This window comes from Rhineura floridana, chromosome 19 (assembly GCF_030035675.1).
Source record: "Rhineura floridana isolate rRhiFlo1 chromosome 19, rRhiFlo1.hap2, whole genome shotgun sequence".
In the NCBI taxonomy this organism is placed as follows: domain Eukaryota; kingdom Metazoa; phylum Chordata; class Lepidosauria; order Squamata; family Rhineuridae; genus Rhineura; species Rhineura floridana.
This window is the reverse complement of record NC_084498.1, coordinates 1497035-1521152: the sequence shown is the minus strand read 5'-3', so window position 1 is coordinate 1521152 and position 24118 is coordinate 1497035. Positions and strand designations below refer to the sequence as shown.

General features: G+C 51.1%; 2 protein-coding genes across 4 annotated transcripts in view; one reads left to right on the top strand and one right to left on the bottom strand.

The window, feature by feature from the left end:
* Nucleotides 1–4435, top strand: part of ASPHD2 (aspartate beta-hydroxylase domain containing 2) — a 15713-nt gene extending 11278 nt beyond the window's left edge. For both annotated transcript variants that reach the window (XM_061603121.1, XM_061603122.1), the window contains exons 4-5: nucleotides 460–573; nucleotides 3278–4435. In XM_061603121.1, the coding sequence (XP_061459105.1) occupies nucleotides 460–573; nucleotides 3278–3387 (224 nt within the window). In that variant the 3' untranslated portion in view covers nucleotides 3388–4435. The remainder of the gene's footprint in view (nucleotides 1–459; nucleotides 574–3277) is intronic.
* Nucleotides 3651–24118, bottom strand: HPS4 (HPS4 biogenesis of lysosomal organelles complex 3 subunit 2). 2 transcript variants are annotated; one of them, XM_061603119.1, is made up of 14 exons: nucleotides 23844–24118; nucleotides 21878–22477; nucleotides 20460–20550; nucleotides 20042–20185; nucleotides 19386–19493; nucleotides 18351–18467; nucleotides 18161–18255; nucleotides 17336–17408; nucleotides 16642–16678; nucleotides 12351–12447; nucleotides 11351–11528; nucleotides 10537–10669; nucleotides 10166–10274; nucleotides 3651–6804 (listed from the first exon to the last, which is right to left on the bottom strand). In XM_061603119.1, exons 2-14 carry the CDS (start codon nucleotides 21916–21918, stop codon nucleotides 6633–6635), a joined length of 1395 nt encoding a protein of 464 aa, XP_061459103.1. In that variant the 5' UTR covers nucleotides 21919–22477; nucleotides 23844–24118; the 3' UTR covers nucleotides 3651–6632. The 2 variants fall into 2 exon arrangements, with proteins under 2 accessions (XP_061459103.1, XP_061459104.1); XM_061603120.1 differs by having other exon boundaries at nucleotides 23978–24118.

Sequence of the window (24118 nt, the reverse complement as noted above, 5' to 3'; positions counted from 1 at the left end):
CTCGGCCAGGGGAGGGCTGTGTTTCACACAGGACTTGGTCTGGCTGACTCAATAGTATTTGGGTCACTGGCCTAGCAGTATGGCTTTCTTTTTTTTGGTAAGAATTCAACGTATTTCTGAAGGACTTTCTATCTCTAGCTATTAGCTGTGGCAGCCTAAACAAAGCTGCAATCCCAGTTGCTAGAGATAACACGGGGGGGGTGGCCCTCTCCTCTGCACCACAGAAGGAAAATTCTTCATCAGGCGGGCTCTTGCTCTGACCCAGCCAAGCAGCTCCAGCCAAGCAAGCAAGCCCTGCAAACATACAGAGAGGCCGGCTGGTAAATTCAGCCAGCGAAAGGGGATCCAGGCCTGGGGAGGTTTGGAGCATTGGTGTTAACCACGGGTGCTTATTAGCCTTCCTCAACACCCACCCTTTCTTCTTCTTCTTTTTCCTCCTCTTCCTCTTCCTTCCTGCAGGCCTGAAGACCCCCAGCAATTGCGAGCTGGTTGTGGGAGGGGAGCCCCAGTGCTGGGCGGAAGGGCGCTGCCTGCTCTTCGACGACTCCTTCCTGCACACGGCATTCCACGGAGGCAAGTCTGCAGTCCTTTGCCCCTCAGGGCCGGAGGGCAATGGCGGGCTCCCCAAGGGGCGGGGGCTTCTGCTGGAAACAGGTCTCCCCACTCCGGCTGTGGCACGTGGTGTGACGCTGCACATGCTGTTCAGTGGCCACTGGGAAACGTGGATCCAGAAGCGCCCCGGCCAAGCTGGGGCTGTTTGACGCAGGAGGGTTTTCAATGTGGTCACCTGCAAGTGAGGTGTTTGGTCGGCCCTGCAGCCTTTTGCCGAGAGGTGGAAGGAGGGGCTGCTTTCCAGTCCAGGGAGAGACCTTTGGCCTGTCACATCACAGAGGCGCATTCGGGGAGGGGGGTTGTTAGTTCTGGCACAGCACGTTTTGCATCCAGAAAAGCCCAAACTCAATACCAGGGTAGGAAGAACCTTTCTCCTCCCGACTCCTTGCAAACCTCCGGCCTGGGTTACAAGGGGGAAAATGGCCTCAGTATGCTCAAGTGTTTTTTTTAAGACAGATTATCTTGCAAGGAGAAAGTGGATAGAGAAAAGTTCTTCTCCCTCTCTCATAATACTAGAACTTGTAGACATTCAAAGAAGCTGAATGTTGGAAGATTCAGGACAGACAAAAGGAAGTACTTGTTTACTCAGCGCATAGTTAAACTATGGAATTTGCTCCCACAAGATGCCGTAATGGCCACCAGCTTGGATGGCTTTAAAAGAAGATTGGACAAATTCATGGAGGACAGGGCTATCAATGGCTACTAGCCGTGATGGCTGTGCTGTGCCACCCTAGTCAGAGGCAGCATGCTTCTGAAAACCAGTTGCCGGAAGCCTCAGGAGGAGAGAGTGTTCTTGCACTCGGGTCCTGCTTGCGGGCTTCCCCTAGGCACCTGGTTGGCCACTGTGAGAACAGGATGCTGGGCTAGATGGGCCACTGGCCTGATCCAGCAGGCTCTTCTGATGTTCTTATGACTCATTCCAGTCTGGTTCAGGCCTGGTTATGGGACTGAATCAGCCTTGGTTGCCCTGATGGATGACCTTTAATGGGAGAAGGACAGGGGGAGTGCGACCCTGTTATTCTTACTTGATCTCTCAGCAGCTTTTGATACCATTGACCATGGTATCCTTCTTGGCTGACTTGGTGAGATGGGTATCGGAGGAACTGTTTTACAGTGGTTCCGATCCTATCTCCAAGGTTGTTCTCAGAGAATAGCATTAAGTGACTGTCTTTTGGCCTCCTGGCAGTTGTGCTGTGGGGTGCCGCAGGGTACCATCTTGTCCCCCATGCTGTTTAACATCTATATGAAGCCCTTGGGAGCGGTCATCAGGAGATTTGGGGCAAGGTGTCAGCAGTACGCTGATAATACCCAGGTCTATTTCTCTGTAACATCTGAATCGGGAGAAGCTGTGCAAGCCCTGGACCACTACCTGGACTCGGTGGTAGGCTGGATGAGGGCCAATAAACTTGAGTCTGAATCCTAGCAAGATGGAGGCGCTGTAGGTTGGTGGTTCCCGAGTTCAGGTGATTGGTCGGTTGCCTGCTTTGGATGGGGTTGTACTCCCTCTGAAAGAGCAGATTTGTAGTCTAGGGGTGCTTCTGGATCCATCTTTGTTGCTAGAGGCCCAGGTGACCTCAGTGCCTCGAAGTGGCCTTTACTAGCTTCAGCTGGTAAGACAGCTGCGGCCATTTCTGTACCGGGATAGCCTGACCACTGTGGTCCACACACTGGTAACCTCCAGGCTGGATTACTGTAATGCACTCTTTGTGGGGATGCGCTTGAGGTTGGTTCAGAAGCTGGTGCAAAATGTGGCAGCGAGACTGCTCACTGGGGCAAGGTATTGCCAACATGTCACCCTGCTGCTCAAAGAATTGCACTGGCTACCAGGCTAAGTTCAACGTGTCATATTTTGGTGTACAAAGCCCTATACAGCTTGGAACCAGGATACCTGACTGTCTTATCCCTTATATACCCAGTCGATCACTGCACTCTGCAGGTGAGGGCCTCCTGCAGATACCATCTTATCAGGAGGTCCGTTTTGCACAACATAGGAAACAGACCTTTAGTATGGCGGCACCTACCCTGTGGAAGTCTCTCCGCTGAAATATTAGGCAGGCACCACCTGTTATCTTTTCGGCACCTACTGAAGACCTTCCTCTTTCAGCAAGCATTTTCAGACCTTATCCCAGTCTGCGTCCGTGTTGGAATTGCTTTTTAATGTTTTTAAACCTTTTTTTAAAAAAAATGTTTTTTAAAGGTTTTTTTCAAACGTTTTTAAAGGTGTTTTGTTTTAATATAGTTTGTTTTTATTATGTTTTAAAGTGTTTTTAGTGCTTTTGTTTGCCACCCGGGTCTCCTGCTTGGAGGAAGGGCAGGATATAAATCCCAGTCTGCATCTGTGTTAGAATTGCTTGTTAATTTTTTTTAATAATGTTTTTAACCCTTTAAAAAAAATGTTTTTAACATTTTGTTTTAATGTATTTTAAGGTCTGTTTTTATGTTTTAAAGTGTTTTCAGCGCTACTGTTAGCTGCCCTGGGCTCCCGCTGGGAGGAAATGTGGGATATAAATAAATAAATAAACAAACCACCTTTCTCAAAGCCTTGCCAGGGCTGCTGCTGCTGAGTCTCCATGGAGAAGACATATGGAGTAACCATTAGGCCTGGTGGCGGTGCTTGGGGAGCAGAAGACTCACCCCCTGACCCTTGCTATTTTTCTCCCCCCAGGTCTGCCCGAGGAAGGCCCCCGGGCCGTATTCATGGTGGACCTCTGGCACCCAAATGTCGCTGCTGCGGAGCGCCAGGCCCTTGACTTTATCTTTGCTCCGGGACGATGATATGGCTTCCCTTGACATAGCAAGCTGGAGGGCAGTCAAATGGCATGGTTGGGGGGGCCCCTGAACCTGGTGCCTCCTCCCCACAGAGATTGCCTGCCCTGAGGTGTGCGTGCATGCGCACATGCACACTGCTCACAGGCTCTTTGTGCAGATTTTTATACCTGGAAACGTCCACCTTGCAGTCTCCTCCTTCCTCTCCTTTGCTTGGGGGAAAGGAGTGGCTACTGCCCTCCACTCCCCGCCCGTTTCCACTCTGCGTTTAGGCAGTGCCGCTGTTGTGTGTGTTAACGTTGCTGTTTTGCAGTGTCCAGATCTTAGATTCTACCAACCCCAGGGTGCTCTTGATGAATGTAGCTGTGTCAACTGTTTGCCGTTCTCTTTAAAGACAAAAGCATCCCTTTGGCCTACCCGAAGAACACAAGGAAAACTCAAGAGGGACGGGAGGGTGGCTCAGTAGGACACTGTCCTTGCTCCTGCAGTGAGGGGCTGGGATGGCCTAAAAGCCCCCCCCCGGTCTGTTTTTCCCCATTTACTGCAAGAAAGCAGGTCTCCTGCGCCATTCCGGCCGCAGCCGCTGAGAGCAGACTGAGGTGAGGGAACAGTGCCCCCCAGCATGGGGGCAAGTCATGTGGGAGCCCAGGCCCCTTTTCTCAAGCTTTGCATCTGCTTGCGTGTGCCTTCTCATCCCTTTGGCCCCTGCTTTCTGCTTTCGGCTCAGGGCAAGCATCCAGCACCCGCTTGGCCTTCTTTGGAGGAAGTGGCAGCAGTGGAGGCGAGAGGAGGGCTGGCCTTCTGGAGCTCCCGCCGCATGGGACCAGCTCCGCAGGCAAGAGGCGGCTGTTCAGCCAGTTGGAACTTCCATTGCAGCACCATCTTTGCATGGGGGAGAGCGACAGCCACGCATCGTTTCCTCTGCACCCCTTCCCAAGCTGAGAGAGTAGCCGGAGGAAGTTTTACAGCGCAGGCAAGGGGGTTCAGCTCAGCGCGTGATGGCCCGGTAGTATTTGTGCCAGCAACTGCCACCAATAAAACAGTTGTGCTGACCGTTGACATTGGTGAGGATGTGGAGCTCATGCTGGCTTGGGGGGAGGGTGCGCCAGAAAACTATGCCTTGCCCTTTGTGCCAGGCTGGAGCCAGGACTGGAGCGTTGGGTTCTGCCGGCATGGGACACCTCTGTAGCTGCAGAATCCCAAGGAAGGAGAGAAGGTTGAGGGCAGCAACTTCCTTCTCCAAAAAGGGCGGGGAGGCACAAAGGTGTGTTGTCGGAGCAACCAAGGGGGGGAAGTCTAGAGCTTGTATGCAAAAAGCCAGTCCAAACATTATGTCAGCCTTTGCCAACCGGACACCCTCCAGCTGTTTGGGACTAAGCTGCCCTCAAGCTGATAGTCCAAAAGAGCTGTGGTTGGCAAAGGCTGCCCTTGGCAGGATGTTAGTGCAGCAGCCCATTTTGCAGAATTATTCTGCTAGCGCTGAAGAGGGGAAGAAATCAACATGGCACCAATGCTCAAGCGCTCCTGGCATCAAGGCCAGTGCAGTTCCACCAGGCCTTCACGCCTCACCTATTTGCAGCCATAAGGACTAGGAACTTGCTCTTGGGAGGAAATGCAAACTTATGAACAGGACAGGGAATTCTAGAAGTTGTGCTCTTGGGATGCATAGAGGGGAATATGTGACTGCTTTTGGGGGGGGGGTCTGCTCACCCTATGGCTCCCTCCAAGAAGGGCTTCTTTCAGTCTCTTCCTTGGGGGAGGACAGTTCTTCCATCTGCTGCCAACATATGGCACACACAGATGGCAGCCGTGGCTTTTCTGTACAGGCACAGAAGGTGTTTTACTTCCTTGCCTTTGTTGCTATGCAAACACCCGTCTGGCTCAAAACCAAACCACCCGCAGCCCTAATGCCTTCCAGTGCCCCCAATCTCTGCGTTGCCCCCTGGCAAGCAGTTGGGGGCATGTGCCGCTCTGCGTTCCAACAGAGCAGGCAGACAGCTGAGCGGAACTGGGGGCCAGACTTTCCAGGAGGAAGAAGAGGGGCTTTTAAAGCCTGCTGACCTCATCCCACTGCCCTGCCTAGGGAAGAAGCAGGAGGAAGAACCCAGAGAGAGGCCTCAAGGCCCAGGCTGGCAACTTTATTGTTCGGGACGTTGTGCCGCTTACAGAGCTGAAGTGTGGAGGTCAACCTGTCCAGTCCCAATCACCCTGCGATGGCACTCGGGTACTTTCCCATTGCAAATGTCTGATCCAATAGAGGCACCTGACACAGAACTGAATTAGCCTCAGCTGATGGCTTGGGGGGAGGGGACTACATGAAGCCATCTGGTCCCACTTGCCCAAGAGGGCTATAAATAGGACAGACATCCGGTTCAGAAGGGGGGGGAGGGCTGGAGAAGCAACACATGGCTCCTTCTCAAGTCCCAGCAGCTGTGGAGAGGGTGGGCTCTCAGGACTATGAGAGGGTGCAGCCAGACCATGTTCAACTGAGAAGAGCCAGGATGGGCCAAGGGAATTGCCTGGGGTGGAGGGCAAGAGTCATTACAGGACCTCAGCTGCAAAGTAACAGGAAATGCCAACACCAAGCATCACCCACCATCTTAGAGCTGATCTATAGCTTGGAACAGCCTTTGAAAGGGAGGCGTAGTCCAAAACATGTGGACAGCATCAAACGGGGGGTAGGCTAATTTAGAAAAAGTCCCCCAAGGAAGGAAACTGATTTGGTTTTGAAGCTGTCCCCCCCCCCCCCAGCACAGCAAACCCTCCACTAGAGAGAAAATTAGCATGTCAGGGAGACAAGGAAATCTTCGATACACTAGTTTTCCACAGGCAGGAGTCTGCAGATGAGCTGCAGCCAAAGATGTCGTTTCAGGAGGTGTAAGCCCCACACGCTTTTCCAGAAGGGTAGAGAGGCTCTCCAAAGAAGCCTGGAAGGGATTGAGCTGCTATCTTGTCCCTTTCCCCAGGCAGGAGCACGTCTCCAGGAAGAAGGGAGGTGGTGCAGGAGGACCTGCCAAGGGAGGGATGGGGAAGCTGGCAGGGGCTTTCTTTGGCAAAGGAGTGAAGGTGTGGCACAGTGAGCACCAGAGCCTCGCCACTTGCACTTAAATGCACCTGGGGGAGCATATGAGAGGAGCGGCTGACGGCCTGGCCGTAGAGAGGCTTCCTCCAGGCACCTGGAACTCGACACATTTAAACAAGACTGGCCAACGCTCTGCAGGGTTGTAGCTGCTGCGAGGACGCACATCACCAGCTCAGAGGAGGTTCACTCCGTGCTTCAGCAGCTTCTGCTTGGCCTTGCTGGGCAGCCCAAAGGCCGCGTCGTGGGGGTTAGGCACCCCAGAGTTGCGGAAAGGAGGCCCCTCCTGCTGGAAGTACGTTTCGTGGACGGCATTCCGACAGGCGTAGACGGCCACTGAGGCATTCCTGGGGGGGGGGAGGCAGAGGAGAGAAAACCATGTTTTACAGGCATGACCAGTGGGTACAAGAGAGGCACAACTGTGGCCCTGAAACTTCTCCTGCTGCAAAAAATGCTGCGACCCCCGTGAGGAAAGACTGTGTCAGCTGGGCCTTTCTTGTGTAGAAAAACGGTGTGTGTAGCCCATGCATGGTGCAGAGACCGCGATAAAACGTCTGCCTCTGTCCTGATGCTGGAACCCAGCAAGGTCACCCACTGAAGCTGAATGTGGGGAGATTCAGGACAGACAAAAGGAAGGACTCCTTCATGTGACACAGAGTTAAAACTGGAATTTGCTCCCACAAGAGGCAGCGATGGCCACCAACTTGGATGGCTTTAAAAGAGGATTAGACAAATGCATGGAGGAGGAGGAGGAGGAGGAGGCGGCTACCCATGGCTACTAGCCCCAACAGCTCTCCTTCCACTGTCAGAAGGGGAACACCAGTCACTGGGAATCACAAGTGGAGAGAGCGATCTCACACTTGGGTCCCACTTTCTGGCTTCCCATAATGGGCATCTGGTTGGCCACCGAGAGAACAGCAGGCTAGACTGGTAACAGCAAGGCTCTCCTTACATGCAGCCCCCTCACCCTCCTGGCATGGGGCAAGTCGCCAAAATCACCCTGCCGCAGACCCGAGGGCCAGGGGATTCAGACAACCCCCAATTTCATTTGTCACCCTTTAAGCTCCACCACAAGGGAAGCCCCCAATCAAGCCAGAGCAACGGCAGCTGCAGAAACTCCCTTCTTTGGGCTGACTTTTAAATAAGTAGATTAAAAGACAGATAAAAAGGGCAGGATATAAATGGAATAAAACAACAACAACAATACTCTGACTGAACTAGCGGCAGTTAACTGGTCAGAGATCTCTCAGGCAACGAGGCTTCGCTCACAAGCCTCATGGGAGCACTTTTATGAAGGGTATCGCAATAGGCACACTGTGCAAAGTGAATGTGTAGATTTGCATCCCCACTCTGTCCTGGAGATCCACTTGGATCCACCTTGGGCCAACCACTGTTTCTTAGCCTAATCTACCTCACAGGGTTGTCACTAAAAATATCATCCTTGTGCTCTTTGCAGGAAAGGTGAGATATAAACGTAATAAACGAACTCAACCCTGGGCTCCTGCTGGGAGGAAGGGCGGGATATAAACAAACAAACCACATCTGGAAGGCACCAGGCTGGGGAAACCTAGTTTGTAGCCCCGATTAAAATGTAAAATACTGTATGCTAAAATTAAAATAGAGTATTACTTTAAAAAACACCACTGCTCCCAAGGGTTGAGGAAGGAGAGCCATCTTAATTATTTGTGAAGCAGACAAAACTCCAGAACACTCTTAAAGTCATCTGGAGATTTCCACCATGAGAACCTTAGCTGGCTGTGCCATTATGTTGAAAGCCAACACTGTGTGCCAACACCGGCAGAAACAAGCCTGGCCGTGGTTTGAGCACATTAACAGCCATGCTGGACCACCCCTGTAGAGGGCAGAGAGATGGCTGGATGGGGCACAAGGAGGGAGTTGGTTTGTTTATTCAGCAAGAAAAAACTGCGATGATTCCTGAAAGAACACACAAAACATTATGACTTGGAGCATCCAAAACCAAGAGACATGCTTGACTTGCTTGGTGAATGCAAGTTATTAACAATGAGAGAGGGGCAGAACAATCCCAGTCATGGGAAGCTGGCAGGAGGGGGGGGCATCAGAAAGCTTCACGGCATCTGCTCCCGGTTCAGGAGGCGCTGGACCAGCAAACAGCAGCTTAGTTGGAAAAGCCAAAGCTGGTGCTGGCGAATACCTCTACTGGGGAATAAGCGGTCCCCATTGACCACCACGGAAATTATTTAGGCCGGTGGAAATTTTACCTGGATCAGGACCCACACAAGGGCTCTGAACACAAGAAGGATGGTGAAAGTCCCAGCCCCCAGCTCCTCCACCACACACCCCATGTTCCATGTTCAAGTCCCATGTTCAAGCCTTCCACCGGCTCTCTGTCCGCCAGGCTGTCTGTCTCCGGTGGACCGCTGGCTGAGCCAGGAGACCCCAGCAGTGCTGCAGCTCAGCCAGGACGAGGGGCTTCCCCGGCAGAGCCCAGCAGCACTGCCAGCCTGCCAGCTCAGCCGAGGGTTCACCGCATCCAACTCCGCCTGGCCCAGTGCAAATACTAGTGGGATTGCGCCCTTAGTTGATTAGCCATGCCGATTCATCTATCAAAGCTTGCAACCGTTGGAGGAAATCTTCACCTGAGTTGGGTCGGGGTGGGGATTTGATGTGTCTTAAGCTGGGGGGGGGAGACAGCCAGAGTGGCGTAGTGGTTAGAGTGCTGGACTACAACCTGGGAGACCGAATCCTCACACAGCCATGAAGCTCCCTGGGTGACCTTGGGCCAGTCACTGCCTCTCAGCCTCAGAGGAAGATAAACCCCTTCTGCATACCGCTTACCACGAAACCCCTATTCATAGGGTCGCTGTAAGTGGGGATTGACTTGAAGGGAGTCCATTTCATTGTAGGCCCCGTCTATGCTTTATATCAGTATCATACCGCTTTAAACAGTCATGGCTTCCCCCAGAGAATCCTGGGAACTGTATTACATTTATATCCCACCTTTCCTCCAAGGAGGAGAGCCAGTGTGGCCTAGTGGTTAGAGTGTTGGACTACGACCTGGGAGACCAGGGTTCGAATCCTCACACAGCCATGAAGCTCTCTGGGTGACCTTGGGCCAGTCACTGCCTCTCAGCCTCAGAGGAAGGCAAATGGTAAACCCCCTCTGAATACCCCTTACCATGAACACCCTATTCATAGGGTCGCCATAAGTCGGAACTGACTTGAAGGCAGTCCATTTCCATTTCAAGCTTAGAGGAAGGTGAGGGCAAGGAATGGAAATAAACTATAAACTCAGCGATTGGCCCTGCAAGCTTGGAGGACAGCTCAGTCTCCTGGAATGCAGCCGTCTGCTTGCGAATGTCAAGGCTTGTGTCTGCCTGGGAAATTCGGGCCCAGCAGCAAAACCTTCCTGGGCCAAAATTATGGGCCCTGCTGGCAGAGAGCCAACGAGCACCTCTTGCTTCCCCTGAGCAGCTCCTGCGGAAGTCAGGGGCATTCAAGGGCCGCCTCTTACGCCAAGGCCCAGATATTGCTCCTGCCTCAGGGCTCTCTCTGGCCAGCTGTTCTCCCCCTCCTCCTCCCTCTCCCGCCCAGGGAGGCAGCTAAATCCTGCCTCGCATGCTTGGGCTCTCAGGTGGAATGAACAGCCAGTCAGAGATTTGAAAAGGACAGCCGGCCTGCTGTCTGCACATGCACAGATGCCCCCACATCTCCCCAGCCCATCCTTACCTGACAGTTATTTCTGAAGCACTGGGCAGCTGGTTGAAGTCGGCATGGATCAGGCTAGCTGCCCTCAGGAAGGGACGGTCCTGGGGGTTGGTGGTCGGCAGGAAGTTGGCTTAAAAAGGGAGAGGAAGGAAGGGGGCGCTGTGTGGCAGTCACTGACACCAACGTGGCAGCTGCATGGTGGCTTCCAGCATCCAGAGGCAGACAGGCCCTGTACATGCTAGTTCCAGAGTGCCATAATGGCTAGCAGCCGGTCAGGGACCATCAGGGCCACAGCAGCTTCTAGGAGGCGCTTTGCTCCGGGCAGAGTTCCCTCCCGCAGCACCCGGACAGCCAGGCTCCCTCCGGCCAGTCCCAGCTGCCTCAGGACTTACTGGCGAGGACATTTTGAAGGGCATCGTAGTGCGCAAAGCCATAGGTGGCCTTGGCCAAGGAGAGGCTGGCCTTTGGGAGGGTCTCCTTCAGGTGGACCTCCAAGCCGTTCAGGGAGGCCAGGCTGCTGTGATACTGTAGGCAAAGCACACGAGGGAGGACCAGTTTGGAAAGGCTCATCTGGGGCAAGACGCCTGCACTGCACGAACCAGGCCCCGGGGGCTGGGGCAACTCCACATCTTGGCCACATCCAGCTCGCACAGGGCAGGGCTCACACCACCCCCAGCCCCACCTGCCATGGCCTCAAACATCCTCTTCCATGGGACCAGGCCAAACTCTATGGTTGCCAGGGCCCTGCTGCCTCCCTTGAGAGCCACCCTAGGGAGGCTGGCCGAGAAGCCAGCCCCAGAACGAAGGGGCACTGGATAGTCATTGCAGTCCATCCCTCTCCACAGGGCAACCCCCTGCCCCCCAGTCCAGCTCCACACTTTTGGGGGAGGGGAGGAGAGATGGTTTCTCCTGCGGGCTCCGTCACCTTTGCCACATGGCAATGAAACGCTTGCGATGATAAGAAGAAAAATGGGGGGAAAACCCTCTGACTTATCCAAAAGCACCCAGCTCCATCTGCAAACGCTACCTCCAGATCTTCCTCAAAATACATCTGCTGCAGGTGAATCTTGCGAGAGGGGGGCCCTCTGGTGGCAGGAAGGTCAGGATGCAAGCTGGCCCTCCCCGGAGGTTGAGCAACTGTTGCTGGGTGGCTCAGGTGCTCGGAAGGACTCTTGAGCAGAGCTCAACTAACATGGGGTCTCTTACCACATCCTCAATAGAGCTTCTGGCGTGTGCGAACTGCTCTTCAGCCAGGAGGGAGAGCACCAAGCCTCGGACGTGGTGGACATACAAGGCCATCCTCACCAACGGGGCACCGCCTGACCTGCTGGTTGCTCCAGCGGAAGTCTTCCCTTCTTTGCTGCTGGCTGGGCTTCCCTGGAACCTGTGGCAGAGCGAGAGGGAGGTTTTTTCCCCTGTCTTAGGGGTTATACGCGAACTCAGGGTCCCTCAGTAAAAGTACCTAGCAAAAGATTCAGGACAGGCCAAAGGAAAACTTCTTCACACAACAGTGAACTCAGTTATGGACAGGAAAAGCCACCGTTCGCTGTCTCCTTCCCCAGACCAGGGACTCAGGCTGAGACACCTCCGCTCTCCTTTGGCAAAGGAATGGATGGGAAAAGCACAACCCCCGCAGGGCTTCATCAAAGAGACAGGGGCTTCCTCCCCAGAACCTCTTTCCAAAAGGGGGCCCCTCCAAGTGAGGGCTTGCAGGCACAGGCAGAGCACGTCCGCCTCTTCAACTGCCAGAGGAGAGCCCTCCTCTATCAAGCAACATTTCTTAACTTGCAAAAAATATGCATCTCTGCACTGAATTTACACACACACACACACACACACACACACACACACACACACACACACACACACACACAGAGAGAGAGAGAGAGAGAGAGAGAGAGAGAGAGAGAGAGAGAGAGAGAGAGAGAGAGAGGATAAGTTGCATTCGGGATTTGCAAAAAGACGAGGTGTGAAGTCCCGAGACTTTTCTGAAACCTGTACAGCCTGCAGGACACTACCAGCACCCCAGAAAGGTCATTCAGCTGCAGGTGTGCAACTGTCTGGATCTGGGGTGTAAAAGGCTGAGTGCGCAGGGGAAACAGGCACTAGAAATCCACGGATGTAGAGCAGGAAGGGAGAAATCAAAGCCAGGACAGGCAGGAGCCCAGCTCTGCAGGGCAAAAGCCCCACTGCACGCCAGTCTTACCTGGTCATCCATTCCACAGGGAGGTCCCAGAGGGGGGCTGCTTCATCTTCCAAGAGGTAAACAGTGGTGATCCTTACCCCCTGAGGCAAAGAGGGCTCTGCAAAAGGTGTCAGAGAGCTTCTTAGGAAAAGGAAAAGAGACATCTTGGGTGGACTGGTTTTGACCCATAAAGTGCGGGTTTTGATCTGTAAAGCTATGTGCAGCTCTGGACCACAAGGTCCACCTCTCCCCATTTGAACCAGCCTGGACCCTGCAGTCTTTAGCAGAGGCCCTTCTCTGTGTGCCTCCCACAAGGGACGTGCAGAGGGCAGCCACAAGAGTGGGCCTTTCAGTTGCCCCCCGCCTGGGAAATGCACTCCCCAGGGAAAGGTGCCGGTCACCATCCCTAGCAGTATTCAGGAGCCAGACGAAGACCTTTTTATTCACTCAAGCCTTTGGGAATTAAGTTGGCCCCTACAGTGGTGCTTCTCTTTTTGTGGGGTGGGTAGGACTTGACTTTACTACTAGGGTACTGCATGAACATTTTTATGTTTTCCGAGCCCAATTCAAGGTGTTGGTATTGACCTTTAAATCCCTACACGGTTTCGGCCCAGTTTATCTCACGGAGCGCCTTCAACGCCACCGATTATGCCGCCCGACAAGATCGGCCACACAGGGCCTTCTCTCAATCCCGCCAACAAAAACAGCTAGATTGGCGGGTACTAGAGAGAGGGCATTTTCAGTGGCGGCCCCCACTCTTTGGAACTCCCTCCCACAAGATCTCCGGCATGCCTCTTCCCTAAATGTATTTCGGAAAGCCTTAAAGACCTGGCTTTTTCAGCAGGCCTTCGGGGTATCCGGGGAGGGTTAATTGTTATAACTGTAATGCCTCCTGCCCAGTTTTAATATTGTTGCTGCAGATGTATTGTTTTTATATTGTATTACTGTATTTTATTAATTGTATTTTAACAATTTTGTAAGTCGCCTAGAGTGGCCATTGGCCAGATAGGCGACGAAGAAATTAAATTTATTATTATTATTATTATTATGTATTTCTGTATTCATTGTTTTGAATTTTCTGGTTGTAATTGTTTTATATATGGTATTTTATCTTGTTAGGTCCCTTTGAGATGACTTCTTTTGTACACACCAACGAACAAATGTAAATAATGACGACAGCATCCTAAAGACCTCTGAAGAGCGGTTCTCCTGGGACTTGGCCTGAACCTGACATTTATGAGTGTGTTCCAGGGGTGAATATCAGCAGGCTGAAGCCAGCAGAGAGTCAGCCACCTGTTTTCCTTTCTTCCATCATAGATTAAGCAGATCCCACACAGTGGCAAGCAGCTGCCTCTAGTGAGCCATTCCACAGGATCATTAACCCACATGATAAATGGCCTGCCAGGGAATGGGATAGAGATAACCTGAAATTCCTTTCTTGGGATAACCTCCCTGCATTAAACAGCCTCTGCACTGGACTGTGTAAATCACAAGCCCTCGGAGAGGTGGGGCCTTGTATAGGAGCAGTTCAGGGAGAGGCCTGAAGGAGCAACAGGGAGGCCTATGAGCTCCTCTGGATATGGGCATGGCCAGCTGCCAGCGACACATCAAGACCTTTGAGAACGCAGAGAAGTGCCTCCGAATTTCCTCACACACTACACAGAACTGGGGCTACAGATTCTCTCTAACACCAAGGAGTCTGCCAGACAGGAGGAAGAGGAGCTGTGCTTGAACCTTGTCCTACTGCCACAGGAGGCAGGAGTGGCCACCAACTTGGAAAGCTTTAAAGGGTTAGGGTCAGACACATTCGTGGAGGAGGTGGCTATCAATGGCTACTAGTCACAATGGCTCTGCTCTGCCTCCGTGGTTGGAGACAGGATGCTTCTAAATACCAGTTGCTTGAAACAGCAGGAGGGGATAAACGTATCGCATTAATCAGATACAGCTTGTTCGGAAGTCCGTCCGGCATTGCTGGCTGGACCTTTTCTCATAAATTAATGAAATCCAGTCCTCCCAACAAAAACAGGCTTTTGAGGTTGATCTCTACGTTTCTCCCTGCCCGGGAGAAATTTCATCAGTCAAAAAAAAAATGTTCTGACTGATTTATATCTGAATAAGCTTCTTTTGAGGCGGGAGCCCGTCTCAAAAGCAGGCACAAGCGAAGTCACCCTTCCCGGAAGTCTTTATCTTTTCTTTTATCTTTTCTTCAAAGAGAAAACAGACTAACAGGCAAGCACCCTTCTTTCTATTATTTTTTTTACTTGGTTTAAATTGTTGCAGCAAAAAGAGATTTGTCAAATGAATCACCTTTAAAGAACTTCTGGGTGAGCTATAACTCTTCTCTGTTATTCACGAAATTAACAGCTTATCTCTGTTTCTATTGCAAAAAGCTGTCCTGGAAGTGCATTCTAAAGATATAAACAGAAGAGGGATTTCTATTCCAAGGAACATTATATTGTCTGGGACTATTCTCTTTTTGGTCTATTTTATTTTGACGAATCTGCTTCTTCACGACGCCACTAACTGTTTTGATGCTGGGAACTAAATTTGTTTTGTATTCTTGAACATAGAGAGATAAGGCAGGCTGCTCTGTTTATACTGTGATGTCATCAAGCCTGGAATATTAACCCAATTGTTGCTGAAATAAGAAGTGGTTCTTCTTTATTTTTGTTTTGTTTTGTTTTCGTGGTTTTAAAAATGGCAATCAAGAAAGTGGCTGAGAATCTGGAAGTAATTATGTTTCAGAAAATAATGGATGAGATTGAGATAACGAAACAAACCCTGCGACAGGGCAGTAAGGAGCTGAAAATTGAACTGAGCAAAATGACGCAGGAGCTTAAAGAAATAGGGGATCCTGTGAGAGAGGAGAATGAGATCAGAGATGAGAAAAGAAAAAATAAAGGGAAGATACAAGCCCTGGAGATTGGAACAAATGTGGAATTGGAAAAAGATCTGGAGTTTATGGATATTAGAAATAAAATCTACTGTTTGGAATTTAACGTTATCTCTGAAGAAATTAATGAAGATATTAGAGATAAAGTTATCAATGGCTTGGATAATCTTCTGGACTGGAATGACGTGATGGAGCTTGATATAGAGAAAATCTATGGAATTAACTGCAGCCATGTGACAATGGAAAAACTCTCAAGAGATGAGCCAGTGCATTTTGTAAAAAAGAAGAACAGAGATATGACTTTACAACAATATTTCAGCAACTTATTCAGAATCGATGGCAAGAAAATATTTGGGATAGAGGAAATTCCCATCAGACTCTTATTATATGACTATGGCTATGACAGCAAGATTATTATGGAATACTGATAATGGAAGATTGGACACTGAAATTACTGGACTTAACAGGACTATTGAAGATGGAAGATGGAATTAATATGGATAATGGAATAATGGCTATTGAAATTATTGGACCTAACAGATTTTGATGAGATGGATTAATCGATATGTTTATTTGGACTATGGTTATGACAATAAGATTATTATTATTATTAACGAGATGGATTAATCGACATGTTTATTTGGAGAAAAATTGATAGATATATTTCTTAAAGAATTGAAACCTCTCTTTGACTTTTTGTGGAAAGAATAAAGTAATGTTTATGAGATTTGATGATTAATTAAGATAACTACTGGAGGAAAGTGATTTTATAATATAATTTAAGAGACAGGATTGTTATATATTGTAGACCTATAACTGATTTGATCTGCGACAAATGGGAAGTCAACATTTTATTTTTTTGTTTAATCATTTTTGTTTTGTTTTGTTTTTTGTCTTTGAATGTTTTATGATTTTGTTTTGTATGTTTTATGAACATTTGAATAAAAATTATTGTAAAAAAAAAAGAAACAGCAGGAGGGGAGTGCCCTTGTGCTCAGCTTCCCAATGGGGCACCTGGTTGGCCAGTGTGAGAACAGGGTACAGGCCCAGATGGACCATTGGCCTGATTATGGTCTTAGAGATGCTGCTCTCTCTGAACCACCAGCCTGGACATAGCCAGGGCTTCGCAGAGGACGGGTCTGCTCTGCAGCGCATTGCTAGTGCCAGCACTCAGCCTCTGAGTATGTGCAAGGCCCAAGTTCTCCTCATGAGAGTATGTGGCATCAGCTCATACACAGCTAGACTTGGGTAGGGGGCAGGGCAGCGGAAAAGGTTTGAAGACGTGACCTCGAGAGATACAAGAGGACTCTGCATTGCCTCTTGTGTAAGCGACATCCAAATAACCCAGCCACCTGCCAAGGTGTCATCCACCTTTGCCTGCCCAGGCCACCTCTCCCCTCCTGACAACCTGACACTTACCCTGAGTCTGCAGCTCAGCCGCATTTTCTGGCTCACCCTGAAATGGAAGCGGAGGGTTAGCCTGATAATAAGGAGCCAAGACAAGCGCCTTCAAGGTCTCCAGACTGGAATTATTTCATGGCCATACTTCCCCACCCCACTCCAAAAAATTAACCGGACCCAGAACTGCCCAAACCAAAGATTTACACATTTATATTAAACATCTTCTGCTTCCGGGAAACATTTTCAAAAGAAGTAAGAGCTGTGGGTGCCTTGGAAGAAGACCTGGAGTCGGTGGCCGGTAGATGTCAGGTAAACAATGGCCGTGAGAGGTTAGGAAGCAGCCAAGGTCAGCACTAATCTGGTATTATATTACTTTTATGACAACAACGGTGGAAATAAGTAAATATACAAAACCCTTTTTTTGATTATTCTGATGAATATCCTTCAATAATAAAAGCATGTTCCTATTTATAGTAATAAACAGAAAACTCTAGTGAAGTCTAGTCATGCTAGTCTTCCCTAGGTATTTTTGACATACATCCCTAACTTCTTCAGTAACCACAAGGAGCAGAAACCTGCTCCTTTAACACACACACACACAAATTAGCTCTCAGATTCCACACTTGTGAAGTGAGATATGGATGCTCCGTGTCTTTCCCCAAGCACTGAGCTGGCACCTAGCCAAGCTTCACTTTGCAAAGCTGAAGCTTACCTTTGGGTCTGCCTCCATTTCCTGCAGCAGAACTTTGGCACTGAGGTCAGGTGGCAGTTGTGTGCTGACAACCCTAGGCAGAGATGGCAAGTGTTACCACCAACATTCCCCTGAATTCCTGGGGTGAGATGTTGTGTCTTCTCCTGACGTTCAGCTGAACAAGGCAACCTGGAGAGCTGCAAACTCTGTACAGAAACTCCTGGCTTGATTTACATCGAGCAGGGCAAGGTCCAGCATGTCCAAGCTTGCAGCCACAAGATCCCAGCATGCAGCAACTTTGGCCACCCTGCCAAACTCACCATCTGGGAGGTTAAAGGGGTGAGTCTATACAACAGGAGTGGGGAACCTGTGGCACCCCAGATGTTGCTCAACTGCAACTCCCATCAGCCCCAGCAAGCATGGCCAATGGCCAGAGAGGAAGGGGGCTGTAGTTCAGCAACATCTGGAGAGCCAAAGGTTCCCCACATCTGTTATACACACAAGCACAATTGTGAGTGAAAATGTGGATTCTGACCTCTGCAGAGAAGTGTGAACACACTGTGGAGTGAGTACCAGGGCTGAGTGACATCTGCACCAAACACACTCACTCCGGAACATGGGAAACTGGCCACGCACCAAGTCAGCCCTGGTTCCATCCCGTTTAGTATTGTCTCGAGTGCTGCCTGGAGATGTTGGAGACTGAACCTGGGACCTTCTACATGCAAAGCAGATGTTCTGCCACTGAGCTGCAATCCTTCCCCCCAGAGTGCACACTTGAGTAGGTGGCCCAGGAAAGCCCAGCAAGCAAACCTTCCGCTTCCATACACTGGCACTCCAGATACTCACAGTCCCTTGTAGGAAATGCACCCGGCCAGCACATGGCACGTGCGCTGGCAGGCCTGTAAGGTGAGGGCCGCTTTCAGCAACAGCAGTGGGTCCACCTGGAGAGGAGCACAGATGAGACCGTTAAATCTTCCCTACCAGGCAGGGAGGGGAAAGAGCAAAACTATAACCCAGTGCTGCTTCAGGGAGTTACTTTGGTTTTGTCCAAGGCCCAAAGGGAGTTGAAGATCCGGTGCAGGTCACTGGTGTTCCGCTGCAGGTGCTCCGCATACCGCTCCCATTCCTGGTCCAGCTCCTCTTGCGCACATTCCTGGGAAGGGCACAGAGACCACATCAGCAGGCAGGAGTTTATTCCAGATGTGTGGACTGCAGCCAGTGTGCCGCCGGCTCATTGGCTGCAGGAACCTGCCCAATGGGAGAAGCCAGGGCAAAATCTGAGAGAAGCGGGATCTAAGATTTCAGAGGACACGAGAGCTCAGTCCTGGAAGCAACTTTTCACATCAGGGATCAGCCACACAGGAGGAACAATCAAGGTGGAAATGCCCCCAGGCACCTGTGAAATGCTTTTTTCCCCACTACCAGGCTCTGAGCATCTGGGGTTTTGGAGGGAGACATGACTCCCAGGCATTGAGCCCCAGCACCTGTTTGTTTAGAAATTAAGCACTAAGACAAAGCAGCAGCACCGGAAGAAGCCACAGACAGAACAGCAATACTATTTACACAGAACTTTTTCCAGCTGCCCAGTGAGCTCTCTAAAACCCATCAACTCCTAAGCAGCAATACTGGTGAACTCTGCTTGTGCCGACGGGGAAATGAAAGGGAAGAAAGCAAAGCTTGTTACTTCTTCTTTTTACATCATGGTACAGAAATGCTTTCCTAGACTCACACTTGCTCCCTGCCCCACCCCCTGCACCAAATGACTCATCACCCTGAGAGAGAGGGACATTTAATTAGCACTCGAGGAGATGTGTCCAGGCTGTGGGTTGCCTTGAGAGAACCGTGTTGTTTCAAAGATGTGCGAAAGCCATTGCTCAGGCCACAGAAGGCACCCTGAAGGGAAGGAGCCTGTTGAGAGCCCCCAGCCAAGGCAGGATGAGCAGGTGCAGATCAGGTCCGTGGGCTTGGGGTCAGGACAAGGAGGGGCAGGAGGAAGGAAATGGTTGTGGGGAGGAGACCCCAGTCTGGCTCCTGAGCAAGAGCCACACAGCCCACTTTAGCCAGCAATCACCAGGTAAGCCTGATGAAGGGGTCCATGATAGAAGCGGAAGAGTCCAATCAGCTGCTCCAGGAACTGCCTGCAGCTGATGTCAGGAAGGTCAGTTGTGCAGCCCAGTACCTGCGGCAGAGAGAAGGGGGAGAGGCATCAAGGAGAGCCCCAGGGAAACCAAACCAAGCCGGGCCTATGTAGTCCGGGCCCTCTGTTTCTCCACAACAGCAGCCAAAGCCGTGCTTCAGGGAAGCCCACAAGCAGGACATGAGGGTGAAAGCTGGCATATAACAGGTAGACTGCCCCAAACACAGAGGCTCCATTCATGTATTACAGCAAGAAGAGTGCAAGAGCAGACCTAGAGAATCAGGTCAGAGGCCCTTTGGCACCAGCAACCCAGAAGTAGCCTCCAGATCTCTCTCAGGGCCCACAAGCAGGGCTTGCAGACCAGAGGCCTCTCCTGCGGTTGCTCCCCAACAACTACCTCTCAGAGGTAGACTGCCTCTGGACATGGAGGTTACACACAGCCAGCACATGGGACTCTCCTGTTTGCCAGCAGGCAGCCATACTGCAACACCTGCCTGCTCAGTCCACCCATCTCCTGAGACTTCACCATCGCCAGCCTTATACCTCTCTCAGCCCACACGGGAACAACCTACTGCCTTGCACAGACTCACCCAGAGGTAGTTTCCATCCACTTTCACAGCAAACTTGGCTTTTCTCATACGGATGAGGCCCGGCGGAGAGCCAGAAATCTCTGCTACGCAGCGGGCCATGCCGGCTATCTGCCCGCACAGTAACTCCTGTTGGTCCAGAGGAGTCTGAGGGGTGAGGAAGGAAGAGACACGTCACGCTCCTGCTGCAGACAGGCCTTGGCACATCCTCAGCTAGGTGGCTCCGCCAGGCGTGAAGCATGAGCAACTAAAAGCGCAACGGCTAGCGCCAGCTCTGCGCTCCCCTTCAGTCCCTGTCCCAAGCGGCATACAGCACAATGCTTGCCAGTAGAGAGGGACGAGGAGCTGGCTGGGGAAACAAAGGGCTACGGAGAGCAAACCCCACAGGCTTTGTGGCAGGCAGAGAATGAGGAAGCCCTACCTGGCGGGGGTTGAAATAGCAAATCCCGGCTTGCGTGGGGTCTCCTTCTTCCTTCACCTTTGAGCCATCGTAGAGGAAAAAGTACTTCCACCTGCAAAGCATCGATGGGGAATTTTTTATATATAAACAATAAGCAAAATATATTCTTTCATAAAGCTATAAAGGTTTATAATATTTTAATAGTTTAGTAGCCAACCAGAACCTTTTTCTTGTCAGAGCGGTCTTCCCTGGCTGTGCTGAGATGTGTGGTACAGCTTGAATTCTATACGATAACACTGAACAGACGCTGAACATCCCTGTACTCTCCAAGACGTAGGAAGGATTGCATTAACTGAAATGCTTAGCCCATAGCAAAAATGTACTGGTATGTGAAGTGCTGAACATTGCCAAATTGACTAGAACATAATGCAATACCAATGCAGTGCCTATGCAATGCTGATGTGTAACCTCCTGATTCGTTAATGCTAAAGTCTTTGTCCTGGAATGTATAAAAACCCAGGCAAGCGGTGCCATGTGGCAGCTCTCCACCAACATCATGAGAGACTGACTCTGTGCACATAACCAGCAAAGGCCTAACTTTGCTGCAAGCCTGTGTCTTCAATTTCATCTAGGAGCCCCAGTCCAACGAATCCAGGAATACCCCATCAGCCTCAGCACCATGACATTCAGGCTGCACCATCGCAAGGGAGCTGTCAATACTCTCCAGAGGACAACCTGGTTTTTCCCCGGGGAAGGGGATCTAGACACAGCGAGATGGGAGAACCACAGTCCAGGATTCTTGAAGGCACGTTAGAAGAGTTTCAAAACACAGCTATGCGCTTTCTAACACTCACACTTGCCAAGAAAAGAGCTTCAAGTGTGTCAGAGACCCTCGCTGTACCCCTGCCGCCTCCCCATATGCACAGGGACTGAAACAAACCCCCAGAAGGCTAAAGGGGACTGGCACAGCCCAGCACAAAACAAAGGAACTAACCTGCACATTATTACTTAATGACAAGAATATAACCAACGACCCATCCAGTCCAGCACCCTGTCTCCTACAGTGGCTGACCAAATGCCTCTGGGAAACCCACAGGCAGGACACGAGGGAAACAGCCACCTCCTGCTCCTGTTCTCCAGTGAAAGGCATTCAGAGCCATGGTGCCACAGACCCCAACCAGAGGTAGCATTTTCCATGGTGACTAGTAGCCACTGACCGCCTTCTCCATGGATTTGACATTGGTGTCATCACCGCCTCTTCAGGGAGCAAATTCCACAGTTTAATTATGCTCTGGATGAAGAAGGACTTCCTCGTGTCTGTCCTGGATCCTCCACGGTTCAGCTTTGCTCAATGTTTGAGATTCAACGGATTAAATAAAAAATAAAGAAGACCATACAAAACTGGGAAGCAGCCACAACAATGCCGCGATGGTACTTACCAGGCACTGGGGGCTGGATCAGACTGCACAGAGCCAGCCATTTAACTCAAATTCTCTTCACCACACATCTCATTATCGTCATGAAGGGCATCTCTTCCAAAAGAGATGGCACAGAACTGGATTCATTGTCAAGAAAGTTATTCACTGCTCCATCTACCCGCCGCCCGCTTCAGTCCAGAGTGGGTTTTGGATCTGGATGGCCAAATCCCCCCAAGGGGTGGTTTGGGGGGTTTCCTTATGATGCCGATGCCAACAAGGGCCCCTTAGCCTTGTTTTCATGCCAAGCACATTCAACCAAGATGCTCAATTCCAAAGCAGCTCCACAGACCACACTCAGAACTGAAGGAGCACAGATGTTCGCCCAGTCAGGACAAGAGCAACAACAGAGCCATTGTCCACAGAAAATTCAAGTCAGCTGAGTGATTTTGGGGGGCTCCTCATTTAGCATATCGGGAGCCATTTGGACTCCTGCTTGGGGACTGAAGACTGTCTTGGCTGACGCCTCCAAACTACGACTCTTTGTCCGTTGATGAAAGGCCAAGCGAATCTCTCTCCCTGGAACGTCTTGTGATTCATGCTCCAGGAGTGGCTTCCCTCACCCTGAAATCAAGAAACGAATGGATTAGCACAGGAAGTCATGTGACCAAGAGCAGCTGATAAATGCCCAGCACCAAATTTTAACATGAGAGCCACAGTGGTGCAACTTCAAAGAGCGCCAGATTAGGACCAAGGTGACAGGGGTTCAAAGCTCTGCTCAGCCATGAAGCTCGAACCAGACATTCTCTCTCAGACCAGGCTACCTCACTAGGTTCTTGCGAGGACAACATTGTGAGATGCTGCATCATAAATGCTAAGTGCCTTGGTGGAATGGCAGAATTTAAAAAAAATGTAATAAACACAGTATGTGTGTGTTTTAATAGCCAAATCCTGTGCAGAATTAGGCATATATAAATCCATTCAAATCAGTGGGCTTTAGTGAGCCTATCTCAGGGATAGCCAACATGATGTCCTCCAAATGTTGTTGAACTACAGCTCCCATCAGCCTCAGCGAACACAACCAATGGTCACGCACAATGGGAGTTATACCCCAACGAACCCTGGAGCACACAACACAGGCTAATCCGTGCCTAACTCTCCACAGAATCAGGTTCTGAGAGATAATCAGAAGAGGTCAACACCTCCCCACCCGCCTCAAAATAAAATGTGGAGTAAGAAAGTTTTATTTATTTATTATTTGCTACATTTATATCCTGCCCTTTCTGCCAAAGGAGCACAGAGCAGCAACTGAGTGATGTCCCAGGGCATCTGCCCGCAACTCCCCTCGGAGCCAGTCACGGCAGTCAAGGAAGGCGGTGGCCTGTGGCAGGGGCAGGCCTGGGACCGCTGGGAGAGGCCACAGCTGTGCTGGGGTCCTGCTTTGGGCCTTCCATTGGCCCACCTGCCTGGCCGGCAGTAGGACCCTGGCAAATTCAGAAGGGCAGAGTCCCTTCGTGACAGTCACGCCATACACCTGCTCACAGCCGCACCCCCTTTCCCCTTGCCTCCCGTGTTCTCTGCATCCTTTTGTGAGTCCACACTCCACTGCAACGGACATCCTAGCAGCCAATCAGCATGAAAGGGGAGACTGAGTGTTAGGCATTGAGAAGAATCTTCTCAGTACCTGACTCACCTCCTTTCACTCTGATTGGCTCCAATCACCGCAAAAGGACAAGGAGGGCTCTTCTCAGTGGCGAACACGCTCCCCTTTCATGCTGACTGGCTGGGACCCTGCTCCCTCCCCCGCCCCCTGGGCGACTGCACCCCTGCGTGGCCGCTGCGGGAATCAAGTCTCTGGGCTGGAATGGGCTCTCCCTCCGACGTGGACAGGGGGGCTCTTCTCCTGCTCTTATGGGAGGGAGGAAGTCCCCTCTCGCGGCCTTTGAGAGAAAACCTAGGGAGGGGCAGCGGACCCCCCCGAACCCCTTACCCGCCTGCCTGGCTGCGGCTCCCAACAACCCCCCTGCAGGCAGAGAGGCGGTCCGCCCATGCTCAGAGGCACTGCCCCGCCATCCTCCTCGGCGCCCTCTGCACCCGCTCAGAGACAACCACGACCACGCCAACCTCCTCCTCCTCGCCGCTTCCCCGACCCGAGAGAGAAATGGGGGAGGGGGAGGAGCAGGCCACTTCCGGGTTCCCCGCCCCCCACGCGCCGAGTTCACATGACCAGGCCGGCTCGCACGTGACGCGCAGAGGAGGAGGGAG